Raw genomic sequence first — 20,450 nt, 5'->3', positions numbered from 1 at the left:
CTGCGCTTTTCCAGCAACACGTTTTTAAGCTCCTTTAACAAGGCTGGGTTTTTTTTTCAGAGGTTTTGTAAACACAGAGACTCTGGGAGGTCTAGGTTTGAAGGGTTTTAGGGTCAATTTGATTATAGCTAACAGATATTGCCTCAGGCAGAAGGCTTTCAAGTTTATAAAAACATTTGTACAATGAAAGGGGAGTGGCTAGTTCTCCCAGCTAGACAGCCAGGAGTATAATAACTCTTCAGACGCTGTGACATCCCATTACCAATCACCTTTTATTTACCAATGTACAGATTTTGACAATGGCACTGCCTCTCACCACTTCAGTGGTTCAATATGTCCCTGACTTTCACCCTTTTGTGTCAGTCAGGGGTCCCTGATTGAAAGAAAGTGAGGATTGCAGATGCTGGAGTCATAAAGTGTGCCGCTGGAAAAGCTCAACAGGTCAGCAACGTCCAAGGAGCAGGAGAGTTGATGTTTCGGGCATAAGCTCTTCATCAGGATGAAAGGCGTCTGCTGGAAACGTGGGCTCCCCTGCTCCTCAGATGCTGCCTGACCTGCTGTGCTTTTCCGGCACCACATTCCCCGATTGGACCAGGTTAACAGCCCCAGTCAGGGAGCTCAGACTCTGCAAGGTACATCTGGCTGACCTCATTCCAACGTGGGGAGGCGATGGCCTTGTGGTGTTATCACTGGACAGTTAACCCTGAAACTCTGGGGACGTGGGTTCAAATCCCGCCAGAGCCATTGGTGGAATTTGACTTCAATAAATTTGTGGAATGAAGAGTTTAATAATGATAATGAATTCATTGTCAATTGTTGGAGAAACCCATCTGGTTCACTAATGTCCTTTTGGGACGGGAAACGTCTGTCTGGCCTACATGTGACTCCAGACCCACAGAAATGTGGTTGACTCTTAACTGCCCTATGACCAATAAATGCTGGGCCTATCCAGAGATGCCCTCATCCTACAAATGAATAAATAAAATAAAATCACTAAACTTACTGAAGGCATCTTCCAGTAGGCCTTAGACCGTCCCAAAATGAAGGAAATACTGATAAAACACAGCAGGGTTTGCAGAGACAGTAACAACGTTAAGGTTTTGAGTCTAATTCTTCAGATCTGAAGAGACAGTGTCAGCTCATAATGTTAAAATGTCTGTCTTGCCATTAAGATGTTGCCTGACCTGCAGATATTTCCAGTATGTACTCAGCTTTCATTCTGGATATCCAGTATTTTGTAAATTTACTTTTGGTTTGAATTTCCAGACAAAACAGTCCAGAGTCAAAAATGTTAGATATATTACGTTGAGGCAAGTGTCTTTTTGACTGATATTTGTCTGGTCAGCTCAGAGTGTGCTCAGCCCTGATGTTTATTGACTTTCTTAATCCTTACATCTGTTTTATTCCAGCAATCAGGCTCACAAACTGCCCCTGTGAAACAGAGCAATGGGTAAGTACCTCTTAACTGAATACCTCAGCTGGAAACAGCTGAGCAACTGTTGGCTCAGACTGACTTTGAAAATGTTAGCTTTACACGCGGAGTTTCTGTCTCCAAGTGTACTCTGATGACAAGAGTGTCATTTATAAAGGGAAATAGCTAGTTCTGCTGTAAATGTGTGTTTCTTCAACGTGAATTGGCAATTGAAGAATTTAGATCTTTATTTGCAGGGAGTGACCTTTCCTTAACCCGTGTTCGCTATAAAGTGAATCCAGCCCTGCTGGTTTAAATAGGGCGGCTATTGTGCGATTTTTCTATAACGCGAGATCGCACGAGAACAGAACTATCACACTAGATCAGAACCACCTGTGATCTGGGTGAAAGTGATTGTGGAGATGTCCGGATGAGGGAAAGGCCCTGGGGGACGCTTAAACCTTGGAGCTCCTGAACTGGCTTGTAGTTCCCGCTAGGCCCTGTACACAGACCCCTGAGGAAGGGTGGCTCTGTTGAGAGGCCTCAGGGCCAGAGAGTTGGTTATCTTGGCTGTAGTGCTGCAGTATCTGCTGCATGAAATCCTCAAGCTCCCCCCTTTGCACCTCCCCCCCGCCACCCAGGGTTACAGCGAGGCCCACATTAGCCTCAGAGCCCTGTAACTGACTGACTGTCCACAATGATGATGGAGCTCAATAAGTTCAGTCACGTTCACAAACATCTGCTCCACCCCACCCCCCATCGCCAACTCCAGCATTGTATACCACCATCCACCATAGGATTCACGCTAAGCTCCTTGGACAGCATCTTCCAAACCCACAACCACTTGATGGGCCAAAGGGTCTCTTTCCATGCTTTAATAGTCTCTGATTCTATAAATCAGGACTTATTTGGCAGTGCCTTTCAAACTCACGACCTGAACCCTCCCTCCCCATTTCACCCCGCCCCATCCCTACTAAAGGGACAAGGGCAACAGATCCAAAGGAACACCACCCCCTGCAAGTTCCCCTCCAAGTCACTCACCTTCCTGACTTGGAAATATATCACTGTTCCCTCACTGTCGCTGGGTCAAATTTCTGAAATTCCCTCCCTAAGGGAATTGTGGGTCAACCCACATCAGATGGACTGCAGTGGTTCAAGGAGGCAGCTCACCTCCACCTTCTCAAGGGGCAACTAGGGACGGGCAATAAATGCTGGGCCCAGCCAGCGAAACCCACATCCATGATTTTCTTAGGAAATGCCGCAGAGAGGGGTGGCAATCACTCAAGGTGGGTGCTGTCTAATATCCAGGCCCTTCTATTGACCAAAAGAACCACTGCCACAGGCAAAACTAAGTTGGGAAGAGACCATTCTTTCTTCTGATAGAGGGAACACTCAAAGTGCGAGCTTGCATGTGGGTTGGTGTTGAAGCAGAGACAGCACTGCTTACCACTATCCTGTAGGATTAGCAGAGACTCAGTGGGCTGAATAGCTCGTAAGTGGCCAATCAAATCCTCCCTTAGTGCCAGCTCCACTTGTTAATGATTGACGTCAGACTCTGATTTCACCTGCCATGCCAACCACCATGCCCCACCCCTCCTCACTGCTGCCACCTTATCTTACCGTCCGAAACCAAGCTCCAAGCTCCAGGCTGTGTCCTGACAAGCAGTTGCTCGGAGGGCAGGAAAATGCTTCATGGGCATCCTCAACGCGTCCCTCAGAAATGCCACCAACCCATGAGGATTCAAACCAGCCACACTGAGAAACCAGCTCAGGTGCCTTCGTTCACAAGGTCTTGTGAATTGTTTCTTGCTGATCAGAAGTTTTCTTCTCAGCCTGCCTGTTCTGAAATACTTCCACTGGTTTGTAAAAGTCACAGGGTGGCTCATTCACTTGTAAGATCTCTATGACTTTATCAATTAAAAGCCTTCAGCAACCGCTGAACACATAGAGATAACCGTATCACACCTTAAACTTCAAGTGGCTTACTGTAGAGAATGGGGAGTGAGATCATGGCTAGTTGACGGTTTCTCTCTGTGTCTTGTTTTGACTCTGAAGCTGTTCCGAAAGCTGAGAATCAATCACTGGTCCATAAACCTTCTTGTTTGCTGACTAATGCCCCATTCGCAGGCAGCTCCTTGAGCCCAGCTCGTCTGCAGACATTGCCGTGACCCGTAACTGTGCAAACAGTGTTCACAGTGAGGATCGCATTTCTTGCTTCCAAACCATGTGGCAATCATCAGGTTTTAAAATATACTGTACACAGTTATTTCAGTCCATGGCATTAAAAAAACACAAATGCAAAAAGGACGCAGTCTTGACAGTGTCAATCTTCTTCCTTCAGGACTCACAACGTGGAGAACAAACCGATGAAATGCAGCTACGACTTTGTGGCCCGGAACAGTAACGAGCTCTCTGTGTTGTCTGGAGAAATGGTCGAAGTGAGTTCACCAGTTTGAGTCCTTTCAATGGAAGGGGCTGATAGAAGGAGGCCATTCAGCCCCTCTAGCTTCCCCCCCCACCTGCGCCCCTCCTCCAGGTTTAAGGTGAGAGGGGATTAGAAGTGTCCCAAGGGCAATGATTTCACACAGAGGGTGGTGCGTGGATGGAATGAGCTGCCAGAGGAAGTGGTGGAGGCTGGTACAGTTACAACATCTGGATGGGTATATGAATAGGAAGGTTTTAGAGGGATATGGGCCAAGTGCTGGCAAATGGGACCAGATTAATTTACGATATCTGGTGGGCATGGACAAGTTGGACCGAAGGGTGTGTTTCTATGTTGCACAACTCTGTGATTCTTAGATAGCTTCTGCTTACTGAGCACTGACCGAGGAGGTTGATGAAAGGAAAACATATTTTTTATTCATTCATGAGAATAGGCCAACATTTATTGCCCATCTCTAATTGCCCAGAGGGCATTTACAAGTCAACCCCAGATTGGGAAAAAATATGTTTTCCTTTCATCAACCCCCCCAGATTGGGGTTGACTAACGTCCTTTAGAGAAGGAAACTGCCATTCTTACTCGGTCTGGAGTCACATGTAGGCCAGACCAGGTAAGGACGGCCATTTCCTTCCCTAAAGGACATTAGTGAACTGGATGGGGTTTTACAACAACCAACAATGGATTCATGGTCATCATTGGATTCTTAATTCTGGATTTTTATTGGATTCAAACTCCGCGGTGGGATTCGAACTGGGTCAAATATGATTATATTGTAATTAGCGAACGATTGAAGGAATCATGCCATTACTCTTTAACATGGCACGAGGTGGCAAAGAAATATGTTGAGAAGCAGGTTGAACAGCCTACAGTGTTCAAATTGCATGGGCAAGCAGGCTTTTAAAAGGGCCGAGTGGCCTACTCCTATGACCTATCATTGGAAGCGGGTTTGGTCATCCATTGGGAGGAAGAGAGGACTGCAGATGCTGGAGAGTCAGAGTCAGAAAGGGTGACGCTGGAAAAGCACAGACAGGTCAGGTAGCATCCAGGAGAGTCGGCTTTTCGGGCATAAAGCCTTCATCATGAATATGGTCATCTATTGGTGCTGTATCACAGAGGAGGCCGGTAAGGTCTTCCCTCTCATGACTAACCAACTCGTTTGTTCTATCCCACTCACTCCTGGTCATGGAAGTCACTGGATAGGCCAGAATGTATTGCCCTCCTTAATTACCCGTGAGAAGGTGGTGGTGAGCTGCCTTCTTGAATCGTATGTCCTATAGGTGTACCCACATTTCTGCTTGGGGAGTGAATTCCGGTGACATAGAAAGAGTGGTGACATATTTCCGAGTCAGGATGGTGAGTGGCTTGGAGGGGAACTCACAAAAGGTGGCGTTCTATGCTTGACGTCGATCTTTCTCTCTCCAGGTGCTGGACAATTCCAAGCGGTGGTGGAAGGTGCAGAATCAGAGCGGGCAGGTTGGTTATGTCCCCTTCAATATCCTGGAGCCTGTTCCTGCCCAGGATGTCGTTGACAGTTCATCTGTATATGCAGAAGTGCACAAGGTAACAAACACCACAGCCAGACCTCTCAAACATATGGATGGTGATGGAATAGTGTGGGTTAGATGGGCTTCAGATTGGTTCCACAGGTCGGTCCAACATCGAGGGCTGAAGGGCCTGTACTGCGCTGTAATGTTCTAGGTTCTAGAGCTGTTCTTATCCTGAGGCTAGTCTGGAAATTAGTCCCAGTAAAAACTCTTCAGCATCTCTCAGTCTTTCTCCTGTATTTTGTCTCAGCTTTTCACTTTCCTCTAGATAGTTTTTGTTATGTCTAACCGTCCAAATTGCCTGACAAAGTTACATTCTCACCCAGGAATGGTTAGAATTTGGCCTGCACATGCTGTTAAAGATTGACATCTCCTCATCACAAACTCCCTCTGCTGGCACATGTGTTTGGCTCAAATAGACAAAATGCATAAATAAAAACCAAAAGACCTGCAGATGCTGTAAATCGGAAACAAAAATAGGAATTTCTGGAAAAGCTCAGCAGGTCATTTGTGGAGAGAAAGCACAGTTGATCAGACCCTTCCTAATAACCCTGCGGTTTTCAATATACTGCAGTCCTCCACTTATAGAGTCATAGAGATGTACAGCTTGGAAACAGACCCTTCGGTCCAACCCGTCCATGCTGACCAGATATCCCAACCCAATCTAGTCCCACCTGCCAGTACCCGGCCCATATCCCTCCAAACCTTTCCCATCCAAATGCCTCTTAAATGTTGCAATTGTACCAGCCTCCACCACTTCCTCTGGCAGCTCATTCCATACCCGTACTACCCGCTGCGTGAAAACATTGTCCCTTAGGTCTCATTTTTTTTCCCCTCTCACCCGAAACCTATGCCCTCTAGTTCTGAACTCCTTGACCCCAGGGAAAAGACTTTGCCTATTTACCCTATCCATGTCCCTCATAATTATGTAAACCTCTATAAGGTCACCCCTCAGCCTCTGACACTCCAGGGAAAACAGCCCCAGCCTGTTCAGCATCTCCCTGTAGCTCAAATCCTCCAACCCTGGCAACATCCTTGTAAATCTTTTCTGAACCCTTTCAAGTTTCACAACATCTTTCCGATAGGAAGGAGACCGGAATTGCACGCAATATTCCAGCAGTGATGAGCCTCTGTTGATGTGACCTGTGTTCAGGGGGCAACATTGTTCTCTCTAAACTCACAGGTTTTTCTTCAAGTCCCACCTCGGGGGGAACATAGTGAGCTAAAATCTAGGCTGAGCCTGCTCTGTCAGTATGGAGGAGGGAAGATTTTTATTTAGTAGAATGTTAAACAGTAGTTGGTGGAAGAAAGGGATTGCACAACACCATTGGCAGAAGAGCAAGGCAACTCCCACCAAAGTAGTGGACAACCCTTAAGCCCGACAACTATTCATTGCTGATTGTGGGATCCTGCTGTGCTCAAATTGGTGTTTGTCTACACTGCAACAGTGGCTATACCTCCAAGGGCCTTCCGTTGGCTCGGCAGCACTGCCCGAGGGCCGTGTAAGGTGCTATTTGAATGCGATCGCCTGCCTTCTTTTAATTCACGGGAACCAGTGTGAAAAATGCCGAGGAGCCTCCATTATCCAACATTCAATTATCCAAATATCGGATTATCCGGCAAGACCGCAAGGTCCCGATGCTCGGCTAAACTATGTTGTCCGGCATTCGATCATCCGGAATTCGATTCACCAAACGAAATACTCGCTGCCCATGTCCTTGGATAATTGAGGTTCCCCTGGATTTTAAAAGAGGAATCGAAAAGCCGGGGTTGGGAGGCTTGGATTGAATCTGCCAGCATTCCCGTGTGTTTGTGCCAATCCTGGGAGAATTCCGCCGCTGATTTACCGACGTTCCAAAGCGACGGCATTTAGGGTTTCTTCGTGTGTTGCAGGGGAGACAAACTCCGAAAGGCACCCCACCCCCCACCCTCCCGAAAAGGGTGAGCCAACCCCACCCCGAACAGGTTGGCTGGGACTCGAACCCTGAGAATCTCGGCGTGACTCAAAAAGAGAGAGGTCAGTGACAAAACATTCCTGGAATGACACCATTATCGCCTCGGTTGCTTGTTTTTATTTTGTCATTTGGAATAAACCACTCCTGTCTTTATGTAATTCAACTCGCTGTGTTCCTGAGTAGAACTAGAATTTTGTACACCTCCTGTGTCACTGTAACTTTGCTGAGTCAGTTCTGCTATAAGTTTCAGGCCTATACTCTCTGGAATTTCGAAGAATGAGGGGAGATCAAATTGATAAAAGGTGTGGTTAAAATAGACGTGCAGTGGATGCTTCCTCTTGGTGGGGGGTGGGGGGGGGGGAGCATTCTAGGACGGGAGGTCATAATCTTAGGATAAGGCTTGGCAAAGTTAAACCAGAGTTGCAGATAAACTATTTCTCCCAAAGGGCTGTGAATCTGTGGAATTCATTCCCCCGAAGTGCGGTGGAGGCTGGGACAGGGAATAACTTTTAGGAGGAGTCAGACAGATTTTTAATTGCCAATGGGTTGAAGGGATATGGAGAGAAGGGGGAAATGGGGATGAGGAGCATATCAGCCATGATCGAATGCCAGCACAGACTCAATGGGCTGAATGTTCTAATTCTGCAATATGAACTTATAATGCGTGTTTCTTCAACACAAATTGGCTTTAATGCGATTGAAGAATTTAGGCCTTTGTTTGGAGGCTGTGAACTTGCCTTACTGTATTGGCTGTAACACAATGCTGTCCCCATTAGTTTAAAGGGCACAGCTACTGAGCGATCTTGTTATGACGTGAGATCACACGAGAACAGAACAAGTGCGTTGTATCAGAATGGACTTTGTACGGCCCTCTCTGTTCAATCACCCTCTGACCTGTGGGTGCTTGTATGTTATGATCTGATTAGATTAGATTACTTACAGTGTGGAAACAGGCCCTTTGGCCCAACAAGTCCACACCGACCCGCCAAAGCGCAAGCCACCCAGACCCATTCCCCTACATTTACTCCTTCACCTAACACTACGGGCAATTTAGCCTGGCCAATTCACCCAACCTGCACATTTTTGGACTGTGGGAGGAAACCGGAGCACCTGGAGGAAACCCACGCAGTCACGGGGAGAATGTGCAAACTTCACACAGAGGGTCGCCTGAGGTGGGAATTGAACTCAGGTCTCTGGTCTGTGAAGCAGCAGTGCTAACCACTGTGCCACCGTTTACTACTCGCAAAACAAAAACTTTTCACTGCACTTAGGTACATGTGATAATAATAAATTCAATCAAATCAGGAATTACAATTAGATTTATTGTCACATGTACTCACATGAGTGCAGTGAAAAGTTTACAAGTTGTCACTTACAGCGTCGCCGTAGCGACAAAGTTGCTGAGGTAGCTCAGTAGAAATTCTTAGGAAGAGAATTTAAAAACTTAAAAAATAAGAAGTGCAGCATTACAACCTTCAAAATCATACGAATAAACGAGAAAACTAAAGAAATAAAAAGTTGAGAACAACAATTCTTCCACCATTGTGTCGTAAAAAAGAACTAAGAAGGAGAGAATTTAAGACAAAGTCTACAATTCTAGGCTGTAGACTGAGGTTCCCCCCCCAATGGAATCCCAGGCCAGACCCCGAAGGGGTGAATAAATTATACAGCAACATCTGACAAGTTACTGTTTCCATTGTTTTTTTGAGGATTCCCAACTGGTCCTGCATTTATTAGCTGCCCGCAGAGTCCCTTAAGAAGGTGGGAATGAGCTACTTTCTCATACCCAGTTCTGGTCACCACAGGACCAGGAGGGTGTGGATGCTTTGGACAGGGTACAGAAAAGGATATCAAGGATGTTGCCTGGTATGGGGTTTTTTAGCGATGATGAAAGGTTGGAGAGACCAGGTTTGATCTCACTGGAATGCAGAGGTTGAGGGGTATCCTGATAGAAGTTTGTAAAGTTGTGAATAGCAGAGGAAAGTGTGAGGCTTTTACCCAGGGTGGAGGGAATTACTAAGGGACAACAGTTCAAATTCAGGGTAGGGGAGGGGAGAGATGTGCGAGGCATGTTTTTCACACAGAGGGTAGTGAGTGCTTGGAACGCGCTGCCAGCGGAGGAGGTGGAAACAGGCACAGATAACTGCATTCAAGTAGCACCTGGACGGATGCATGAATAAAAAGGAAATAGACAGGCACAGGTGGTGGTGGCACAGTGGCTCAGTGGTTCGCACAGCTGCCTCACAACACCAGGAACCCAGATTTGATTCCAGCCTCAGGCAACAGTCTGTGTGGAGTTTGCACATTCTCCCCGTGTCTGCGTGCATTTATCTGGGTGCCCTGGTTTCCTCTCACGCTCCAAAGACATTCAGGTTAGGGTGAATTGGCCATGATATATTGCCGAAAAATGTGTTGCTGGAAAAGCAAAGCAGGTCAGGCAGCATCCAAGGAGCAGGAGAATCGACATTTGGGGCATAAGCCCTTCTTCAGGACGCTGCCTGACCTGCTGCGCTTTTCCAGCAACACATCTTTCAGCTCTGATCTCCAGTATCTGCAGTCCTCACTTTCTCCTACCATGATATATTGCCGCATGGTGTTCTGGGATGTGTAGGTTAGGTGCATTAGGCAGGGGTAAATGTAGGGGAATGGGTCTGGGTTACTCTTTGGAGGGTCGGTGTGGACTTGTTGGGCTGAATGGCCTGTTTCCATACTGTAGGGGTTCTAATTCTAATCCTAATGGATCCTGTAAGTGAAGACGGTATGGAAGGGCAGAATGTGTCAGCTCAGGCTTGAAGGGCCTGTGCTGTATTGTCCTTTGTTCTTGAACTGCTGCAGCCCATGAGTTCACTCTCAGTGCTGTTTGGGAGTGATTCCCGAGATGTTAAACCAGTGACTGCGCAGGAACAGCGGTTTAATTCCAAGTCAGGACGGTGCGCAGGTTAGAGGGGGTCTTGCAGGTAGGAGTGTTCAGATGCGCTGGTATCCTTCCAGACACCCGAGGTTATGGGTTTGGAAGGTGCTGTCTAAGAAACCTTGATGAGTTGCTGCGGGGTATCCTGTAGATGGTGCGCACAGCTATCGCGAGAATAAGAAACCACCATGATGGGGGTAGACTGGAGTTAGTCTCTCCCAGCGAGTAGGTAGGGTATGGAATGCACGGCCTGGTGGGGGCAGGTTCGAGTCTTATAGTGGAGCTTGGATGATAGCTTGCACCGAAATAATGGGCAAGGGGATGGGGGAAAGAAGACAGGAGGTTGGCACGAGGTAATGATGCTCACTTAAAGAGCTGGTATAGGCGTGATGGGCCCAAAGGCGGCCTTCTGCACCGTAACACTTTAGTGTGGTGGCGGTGAATGTGGTGACAAAGAGGGGCTCCACTGTGACCTCAGTTGAGTTCAGTGAACAACGCAGTTTGGTATTGAGTGTGGATTTGGTCTTGCTTAATAGAAAAAGTAGAGAGACCAACAAGTACAGCAATGTTTTCCAGTGTTGTCTAACCAGGTCTAACTGAACATTGCATGTTGCTTCCTCAGAGCGTCATGCCCAGATTAACGTCATGAATGAAGAACTCTTATTGAGGATTGCCAATGGCAGAACAGCACAGCAAAAGTCCTTCCAGGTGCAGAAGACCCTTGACACCTCTGTCCCTCTGGACTACAATTCGTCCCCAAGTGAAGTCAAGACTTGGCTGGAGGCCAAAGGCTTCTCTCAAATGTAAGTCCAGATGGGGTGGGACGGCTCTCCCAGATGGGAGTTAAAAATTGACCTCTGGGGCATTGAACCACACCTGGTCCAACGTGCATCGAAGAAAGTAGGAACAGGCAGTTGGGGAACGCAGTTGGGTTTTGACCCAAAGGTCAAGGATCATCACTCTGGGTAAACAAGGAGTACACTCGCATGGCATGGGAAGGTGGGTTGTGGTGAAGATCAATGCAGCTTATCACGAGAATGTGGGGGGCATGTGAGCTTAAACATGAGCAGGTGAGCAGGCCATTTGGCCCATTGATCCTGGCCCACCATTCAATAAGGTCCACGGCTCATCTGATCATGTCCTCAAGTCTACCTGCCTGCCTCCATCAGGACCTTGAATCAAAAAGCACTGTCTAAATCAGCCTCAAATATATTCAATGGCTCTCTACTCACTGAGGGAGAGAATTCCAAAGGTGACCCTTTCAGAGATGAAATTCCTCCTCATCTCCATCTTAAACATCTTATTCTGAAACTATGCTCCCTGCTTCTAAGGATATGGACTACACAGTTTCAGACTGAGATAAGGAGAAATATCCTCAGCCAGAGCTGTGGAGGTGCCAGTGTTAGACTGGGGTGGACTTAGTTAAAAAGCAGCTGAAAATGTGTTGCTGGAAAAGCGCAGCAGGTCAGGCAGCATCCAGGGAACAGGAGACTAGGCGTTTCGGGCATAAGCCCTTCTTCAGGAAATGAACCTGATGGATTATGACCTGGTGTTGTGTGATTTTTAACTTTGTTCACCCAGAGCGTGGGGAATTCGCTGCCACAGAAAGGGGTTGAGGACAAACCATTGAATTTTTACAAGGAGTTAGCTATCTCCTTGGTGAAAGGACCATTGAGCAGAGGGCATTAGTTTCAAGAAAGGGACAGGAGATTTTGAGGAGATGTGAGGGAAACGGTTTCACTTGGATGGTAAGGGGAAACTGAAACTCACTGCCTGAAAGGATAGAGACAGAAACATGGGTAATGTTTCAGAAGAATTTTGATGTAGACTTACAATGCCAAGGCATAAAGATTAAGTGCTAAGGGCTGGAAAATGATATTAGAATAGTTGGCTGGTTGTATTTGACTGGAACAGACTTGATGGGATGAAGGGTCTTTGGGTTGTGGATCTCTTACTGTAACCCTAGTTCTTACTGCTACAGGGATTAAAAATCTAAAAGCAGAAACAGGGACTGAGTTGGGTGATCAGCTATGATCATATCGAGTGGCAAGTAGGCTTGAAGGGCCTACTCTGACTTCCTACGTTTCTACATAACAGGTGTAGGATGGTTTAATATCTAGCAGACTCCTTACTTTTAGAAAGGGGGTAAAATATGTAAATTTCAATCATTTCGAGTTTAACGATGTGAATCAGTTTACAATTGATGTGCGTCATGCTCGATTGCTTGTGCCTGGTGTGGACTCAGTGAAAAGTAAGTAAAACGTCCAAAAAAGTTGGAAGCCAGAGTGCGAAACGTGGAGCAGACATTCCAAAGCACAAAGAAAGCCAACATGCTTTATCACTTCACGGGATGAGGGCGTCGCTGAACAGTCCAGCATTCATTGCCCGTCCCGAATTGCCCAGAGGGAAGTTACGGCACGGTGGCACAGTGGTTAGCACTGCTGCCTCACAGCGCCAGAGACCCGGGTTCATTTCCCGCCTCAGGCGACTGACTGTGTGGAGTTTACACGTTCTCCCCGTGTCTGCGTGGGTTTCCTCCGGGTGCTCCGGTTTCCTCCCACAGTCCAAAGATGTGCAGGTTAGGTGAATTGGCCATGCTAAATTGCCCGTAGTGTTAGGTAAGGGGTAAATGTAGGGGTATGGGTGGGTTATGCTTTGGTGGGTTGGTGTGGACTTGTTGGGCCGAAGGGCCTGTTTCCACACTGTAAGTAATCTAATCTAATCGAACAGTTGCGCCATTGCAACAAGTGGCATCCCTGCAAAGCTCTGAGATCTCTGCCTCTCTCGGTCTCCCTCAGGACGGTGAATTCTCTCGGGATCCTCACTGGTGCCCAGCTCTTCTCCCTGCAAAAAGATGAACTGCGGTCGGTGAGCCCAGAGGAGGGCACCCGTGTCTACAGCCAGATAATGGTCCAGAAATCACTGCTTGAGGTAAGGGGGTCTTGCTGAAAGCTCAAAGTGTTGGAGGGGAGTGTGTTGTCCATTCTGTGAACATTCGAGAGAGATAGAATTGAAGAGTTTTTATCATCTCAGTGACAAATGTTCCAAACGTTGGGGGTGGGGTGAAGTCAATGACAACAGAAAGCAAACATTGTGATTAATGATTCCCTCAATCCTTCTCCCTTTGCTGCAGTGTTCTGGGTTGGTGAGGGAAGCAGTGCTGTGTAGTTTTGCCTAGATATGGTGGCTCAGTGGTTAGCACTGCTGCCTTACAACTCCAGGGACTTGGGTTTGATTCCACATTTGGCTTTTTCTCCCCTGGAGGCTGAGGAGTGTCTTTATAGAGGTTGATAGAATCCTGAGGGGCATGAATAAGATGAATAACCAAGGTCTTTTTCCCAAGGGTAGGCGAGCCCAGAACTAGAGAGCATAGCTTTAGGGTGAGAGGGGGAAAGATTTAAAAGGGACCTGAAGGGGCAACATTTTCACGCAGAGGGTGGTGCATGTATGGAATGAGCTGCCAGAGGAAGTGGTGGAGGCTGGTACAATGACAACATTTAAAAGGCATCTGGATGGGTACATGAATAGGAAAAGGTTTAGAGGGATATGGGCCAAGTGCTGGCAAATGGGACTGGATAATTTAGGATATTTGGTCAACATGGACGAGTTGGACTGAAGGATCTGTTTCTGTGCTGTCCATCTCTATGACTCTTTGTCTGTGTGGAGTTTGCACATTCTCCCCGTGTCTGCATGGTCTTCCTCCGGGTGCTGCGGTTTCCTCCCACAGTCCAAAGGTGTGCAGGTTAGGGTGGATTGGCCATGGGAAATGCAAGGGTAGGAGTCTGGGTCTGAGTGGAATGCTCTTCTGAGAGTTATTGCAGACCTGATGGGCTGAATGGCCTCTTTCCACACTGTAAAGTTTCTGTGAGAGTTTTATGGAAAAGGCCCCCTAATTAGAGGGAGTCTCCTTATTCCACCACACAAGGTCGGGTTGGTGGGGAAGGGTGCGGTGTGGGGGTGGCCATAAGACTAGATTCCCTACAATGTTGAAACAGGCCCTTCAGCCCAAAAAGTCTACACTGACCCTCCGAAAAGCAACTCACCCAGACCCATTTCCCTCTGACCAATGTACCTAATACTATGGGCAATTTAGCATGGGCACTTCACCTGACCTGCACATCTTTGGACTGTGGGTGGAAACCAGAGCACCTGGAGGAAACCCACGCAGACACAGGGAGAATGAGCAAACTCCACACAGACAGTCGCCCGAGGCTGGTATCGAACCTGGGACCCTGGTGCTGTGAGGCAGCAGTGCTAACCACTGAGCCACCATGCTACCCCAAAGGTCCAGATCAAAATAGACATGCTCAAAATGGGCTAAGTTTAAAATAAATTACAAAACCAATATTTGACTGAGTGAGTGGTCAGTCTATGGACCAGGCTCCTTAGGGATACAGTGGAATTTGGTGTTTGTTCACTCAGGGGAGGTGATGGTGCTGTGGTAATGTCACTGGCCTAGTAAGCCACGACCACAGGCCTGTGTTCTGGTTCAAATATCAGATTGATCCCTCATTTCACATCCAAGAAATGGAACATAACAAAACCGCCACCCTACTGATGATCCCTGTCAATTAGTTCACTTTGGGGAAGGAAATCAACTATCCTTACCAGCTTTGGCCTACATGTGAGTCCAGACCCACAACAAATGTTATTCTGTCTAAACCGCGCTCTGGTCCATCAACACCAGCCCAGCCAATAACATGTGCATCCCATGAGCAAGTTGCCAAAAAGGTAGATAGATTTCATCCACAAAATAACATATTGGATTCCAATCTATGAATGAGAGGAGGTCGATTCTGGAGTTGAGGGGGTTGGCTTATGAGGAGAGACTGAGTATTCTGGGATTATATTCATTGAAATTCAGAAGAATGAGGGGGGATCTTATAGAAACATATAAAATTATGAAGGGAATAGATAAGATTGAAGTAGAGAGGATGTTTCCACTGGCAGGTGAAACTAGGACAAGAGGGCAGAGCCTGAAGATCAGGGGGAGCAGATTGAGGACTGAATTGAGAAGGGGTTTCTTCACCCAGAGGGTTGTAAGTCTGTGGAACTCCCTACCCAGTGAAGTAGTTAATGCAAATTCAGGAAATGTTTTTAAAGCGAAGGTCGATTTTTTTTTTTGAACAATGAAGGAATTAAGGTGGGTGGGGGGGGTGGGGTAAGTGGATTTGAGTCTACGAAAGGATCAGCCATGATCTTATTGAATGGCTGAGCAGGCTCGAGGGGCCAGACGGCCTACTCCTGCTCCTCGTTCTTACGTTCTTATAATTTGAGACTTAATGTGCTGCGGTGCACCTTGAAAGGGGGTATATCTCAGGTGGCTGTCCATCGCCTTTCACCCTGAGACCAGATGTGATCTATAATCCAATGTATTCAGTAGCCAGAACACACACGTCCTACAGAGCCTCCCAGTTTCTCTTTCTCCATGTCATCTTCGTTTTGAATGAAGGCGCCATGCCATTGCTCATCCAGTTGTTGCTGTATGATTGGTGTCTTTACATGCAACAGAAGGAGAATACATCCCGAGTGGATTGTGAGTCCTACAGTACTGAAACAGACCCTTCGGCCCAACCAGTCCATGCTGAACATAATCCCAAACTACTCCCATCTGCCTGCTCCTCACCCATATCCCTCCAAACCTTTCCTGTCCATGTATTTATCCAAATGTCTATTAAACATTGTAACTGTACCCACATCCACCACTTCCTCAGAAAGCTCATTCCTCACATGAACTACCCTGTGTGTAAAATCATTGCCCCAAGTCTTTTTTAAATCTCTCTCCTCTCACCTTAAAAATGTACCCCCTGGTCTTGAAATCCCCCATCCCAGGGAAAAAGCAACTATCATTAACTCGAGCTCTATCCTTCACTACATTATAAACTTCTGTAAGATTCCATCTCAACCGCCTACGCTCCAGTGAGAAAAGTCCCAGCCTTTCTTTACAACCCAAGCCTTCCATACCTGGCAACATCCTGGTAAATCTCTTCTGAACCCTCTCTAGTTTAACAATATCCTTCCTATAACCAGGCAACTAGAACTGGATGCAGTGAACGACCCTCAAGACTCTTTCTTGTTTCAGTGAGATGACTGTAGTCAAAAAGTGTGGTGCTGGAAAAGCACAGCAGGTCAGGCAGCAGGAGAATCAATGTTTCGAGCATTAGCCCAAGGACTTATGCCCGAAACGTCAACTCTCCTGCTACTCGGATGCTGCCTGGCCTGCTGTGCTTTTCCAGCACACTTTTTGACTCTGATCTCCAGCATCTGCAGTCTTCCCTTTCTCCATGAGATGGCCACTCATTCTCCCAAACAATGCAGGCCTACTTGACTCAACCTTTCAGTCATATCGACTCACCAAGGATGGAAGGCCCAGTTGGGTCTGACAAGGCTGTTTCCAATTTCCTAAAAGCGTTCTTATTAACACATTTCTTACAGGATAATCGGTCTGTAACAGAGTTGGAGGCCATAATGGAAAAGCAGAAGAAGAAGGTGGATTCTGAAATAAAGATGTCGACCTTGTGAGGACAGGAGAAGCCCATCTAATTCCAAATACATAGACTTCAATTTTTGTTTCGGGCAAGTCCTCGGACACCTCAGCTGCCATGTTTGATGTGACAATGAGCGACATTAGTATTGTACCCTTCACAACGCCAAAGTTACCGAAGGGAAATGTACATAGAATGTAGATTTGTCTTTCACTTCCATGCATATTGTATTTTGATAAGAATCAACCGTTTTAAGGGATGAAGTTATATTGATCTAAAATTACACATTCATTACATATTCCGACTGGAAAATGTCCTCCTCTCTATTCTGGTATGATGGTCTTAAGGGTTGGTATTTATTGAGCTATGACCAATGAGTAGTTTAGAATAAAGAAAGCAATGTATTTTTCTCGAAAAACCTAACCCCTTGCTACATCGAGACAGTACCCTCCATAATATTCTCTCAGAGCCTGGCGATAGCTTACTTGACACTTTGTCTGGGTAGAGAGAAAGGGCTCGCATCCCATCACTGTGACTGATGAGGGCGGAGCAAGATAACAAGTACATGTGCTGTCAACTGGCTTTTTAAAGGCGGGGAGGGTAAAAATCAGAAAATAAGATGGTTTACCATCTGGCTCAGCGGTTAGCACTGCTGCCTCACAGGGACCCAGGTTTGATTCCAGCCTCGGGTGACTGTCTGGGTGGAGTTTGCACATTCTCCCCGTGTCTGCACAGGTTTGCTCTGGTTTCCTCCCACGGTCCAATGACGTACAGGTTAGGTCGAGTGGCTGTGGCAAATTAGGTTGGATCTGGGTGGGATGCCCTTCGGAGGTTCAGTGTGGACATAATGGGCCGAATGGCCGCATGATAGTGATTCTATGAATTTATGGGCCATTTCTAATTGCTTTTGATAAGATTTTAATATTGTATTTAGAAACTGATTTTTACAAACACACTACATATGTAATTACAAAGTCAGTGACAGAGGTATAATGAATGTTGACACTATTGCAATGTGGGATTGATGAAGAGTTTTGGAGGAAACTTTGAATGTTTTCAACTCTTGGTTGGAGCTGCTGGTGAGGAAAACCAAACCTCAATCTTCCTCCTAATGTACTGTCCTGTGACCACCCTCCCGCCTGTTCCTAACCAAGAAGGAATCCCATTACCTCACCTAGACACCTTCATGATGCCACCAACATAATGATTGTCTGCTCTCAAAGCACTAATGCCCCCCACATCCCACAGAGGGTCCTTCTTCTTCAACCATTGTGATCCAAGCAGTCCAGATGTTTCATTGCTCAGTTGGGAAATCCCAAGCTATTAATCTTCAGGCGGCAATGGGGAAATGGCCATGTGTAACCTAAATCTTCCATACACCCAAAGTCAATTAAGTGTCACAACTTTGTGACAACAACAAACTTAAGGCTTGCTATATTTATTCACATCCTGGGACCTATGCTCTCCATGGCAAAAGAACAGGAAATGTGCCTCATTTTCTTTTCAAATTACCACAAAGGTTTGGAGGACATTAGATTCCCATTTTGTGGCAATGCATCACCTGATTAATGTCAACTTGCCAACCAATCGGTGCCCTCTTCTCATGCAATACAAATAGTTGCTCCTCATTGAAGTTTTGGCATTCTTGCATTTGTCCTGATGAGTGGAAAAATTAGGACAGCGCCTCGCTTTTCTTGGCCATACTCAGGCCTAAGTTGTAGGAAACAGGACTCAGAGGGAGTTTTCCACAACAGATGCTATTTTGTGGAGGGAGGATCCAAGGATGGCAAATTGTCCTTCAGTGAATTCTCCTGACGTGCATCTGCAAATTGACCGTTCCAGGATGACACTGGTAAAGGTTTACTCTGTCTTGCCCCATCATAGAGGTGTACAGGAAACACACCCTTTGGTCCAACTTGTCCATGCCAACCAGTTATCCTACCTTATCCAGTCGCATTTGCCAGCACTTTGCCCAAATCCCTCTAAACCCTTCCTATTCATATACCCATCCATATGCCTATTAAACGCTGTAATTGTACCAGCCTCCACCACTTCCTCTGGCAGCTCATTCCATACACGCACCACCCTCTGTGTGAAAAACTTGCCCCTTAGGTCCCTTTTATATCTTTCCCCTCTCACCCTAAACCTATGCCCTCTAGTTCTGGACTCCCCCATCCCAGGGAAAAAAAAAAGCTTTTCTATTTATCCTATCCATGCCCCTCATGATTTTTTTAAACCTCTATAAGGTCAGCCCTCAGCCCGAGTGAGGAAGGAGGGAAACACGCACACAGGACTCACACACTGACAGATGTGCAAAATGTTAACCATCTACCTCATGAGGCAAGGGTGCAGGATATGGGGTTGGGGAGGGAGAGACTTTCCGGCAGCAGTTGGGGTGGCATGGCTGGCCCGCAATGCTAGGGTCCCAGGTTCGATTCCAGCCTCGGGTGATTGTCGGTGTGGAGTGTGCACCTTCTTCCTGTGTCTGCGTGGGTTTCCTCCCACAGTCCAAGATGTGCAGGTGAGGGTGGGTTGGCAGTGGGGATAAAGGAGGGGGCAGCCTGGCTGGATGCTGTTCGGAGGGTCAGTGTAGAGACTCGATGGGCTGAAGGCTGACCTCTATGATCAGCTGCAATATTATCGAAACAAGGAGCACACCTGAGGGTCCAAACAGCCTCAATTCATGTATCTATTTCTTATTTAGCCCAAATTATTTTTGCATATTTATTACAAAACAATTCAGCATGTTTGGTCCATTGCCAGAATGTGGCACTGTACCAAGTAATTCTGCATTAGAATCCAGGAGTGATGGTTATGTAACCTTAAAAGGCAGACAACTCCCTCCTAATGGTATACTTGTCCTTCGCACAGTTGGCTATTTTCTAATGGTTTTTACCTTTCGTCACAGAAACTTGGTTTCGCCTCGAGTGACGGTAAACAGACTGTCACCAGTGCACCTGAATGCTGCTATTTATTTTTCACTTTAGAACCAGAACAGGTCGTATTGGAGTCTGCGTCCTTCTGTATGAAGTCAATAAAATGTACCGACAGAAAGTGAAACGATCCTGCCTTTGGTGTGGTTTTACTGTATTTAATGTTGTGCACTCCAAATATCCTCCTTTTTAAAATATTGTATTTGTCTGTCTGCTCGATGAAACAATTGTATAGGGTGTAAACATTCTATCTCCAATTCACAAGGAACACACTATTTCTAAGGTTCTAAACTTGTATGTTTCTCCCCAAACATTTCCTATTCATGTACTTATCCAAATGCCTTTTAAACGTTGTAACTGTACTCTCATCCACTGCTTCCTCTGGAAGTTCATTCCACACATATCCACAAACTGTGTAAAAAACATTCCCCTTGTGTCTTTTGAAAATCTTTCTCCTCTCACCTTAGAAATATGCCCCTGAGTCTTGAAATCCCCTACCCTAGGGGAAAGACACCTGCCATTCACCTTATCCATGCTCCTCACAGTTTTATAACCGTCTCTCAGATCACCCCCTCAACCTCCTGACTCCCCAACACCTGTCCACCACAGGGGACAAACCGAGTGGATGTGGCCTGGTGATCTCTGGCAGTGGCGAGACATGAGGTAGCCACCTGCACAAAATAGAAGGACCATTTGTGTCCAAGAGAGTGTATGAACAATCTCGTTTCTCCCCCACCAAGGACAAACCCACAAACTGACCAAGAATTTTT

At 46.6% G+C, this 20,450-nt stretch overlaps 1 protein-coding gene across 3 annotated transcripts in view; it reads left to right on the top strand.

Moving 5' to 3' along the window:
* LOC122542187 (epidermal growth factor receptor kinase substrate 8-like protein 1) overlaps positions 1 to 17,043 on the top strand; it is a 101,128-nt gene extending 84,085 nt beyond the window's left edge. For all 3 annotated transcript variants that reach the window (XM_043679636.1, XM_043679638.1, XM_043679637.1), the window contains 7 exons: positions 1,410 to 1,450; positions 3,753 to 3,849; positions 5,275 to 5,412; positions 7,290 to 7,413; positions 10,885 to 11,065; positions 13,061 to 13,193; positions 16,698 to 17,043. In XM_043679636.1, coding sequence (XP_043535571.1) covers positions 1,410 to 1,450; positions 3,753 to 3,849; positions 5,275 to 5,412; positions 7,290 to 7,413; positions 10,885 to 11,065; positions 13,061 to 13,193; positions 16,698 to 16,784 — 801 coding nt within the window. In that variant the 3' untranslated portion in view covers positions 16,785 to 17,043. The remainder of the gene's footprint in view (positions 1 to 1,409; positions 1,451 to 3,752; positions 3,850 to 5,274; positions 5,413 to 7,289; positions 7,414 to 10,884; positions 11,066 to 13,060; positions 13,194 to 16,697) is intronic.
* The last annotated feature ends 3,407 nt before the right edge of the window (positions 17,044 to 20,450 follow it).

Source organism: Chiloscyllium plagiosum, chromosome 39, assembly GCF_004010195.1.
Source record: "Chiloscyllium plagiosum isolate BGI_BamShark_2017 chromosome 39, ASM401019v2, whole genome shotgun sequence".
NCBI classification, from domain to species: domain Eukaryota; kingdom Metazoa; phylum Chordata; class Chondrichthyes; order Orectolobiformes; family Hemiscylliidae; genus Chiloscyllium; species Chiloscyllium plagiosum.
This window is presented reverse-complemented; position numbering and strand designations above follow the sequence as displayed.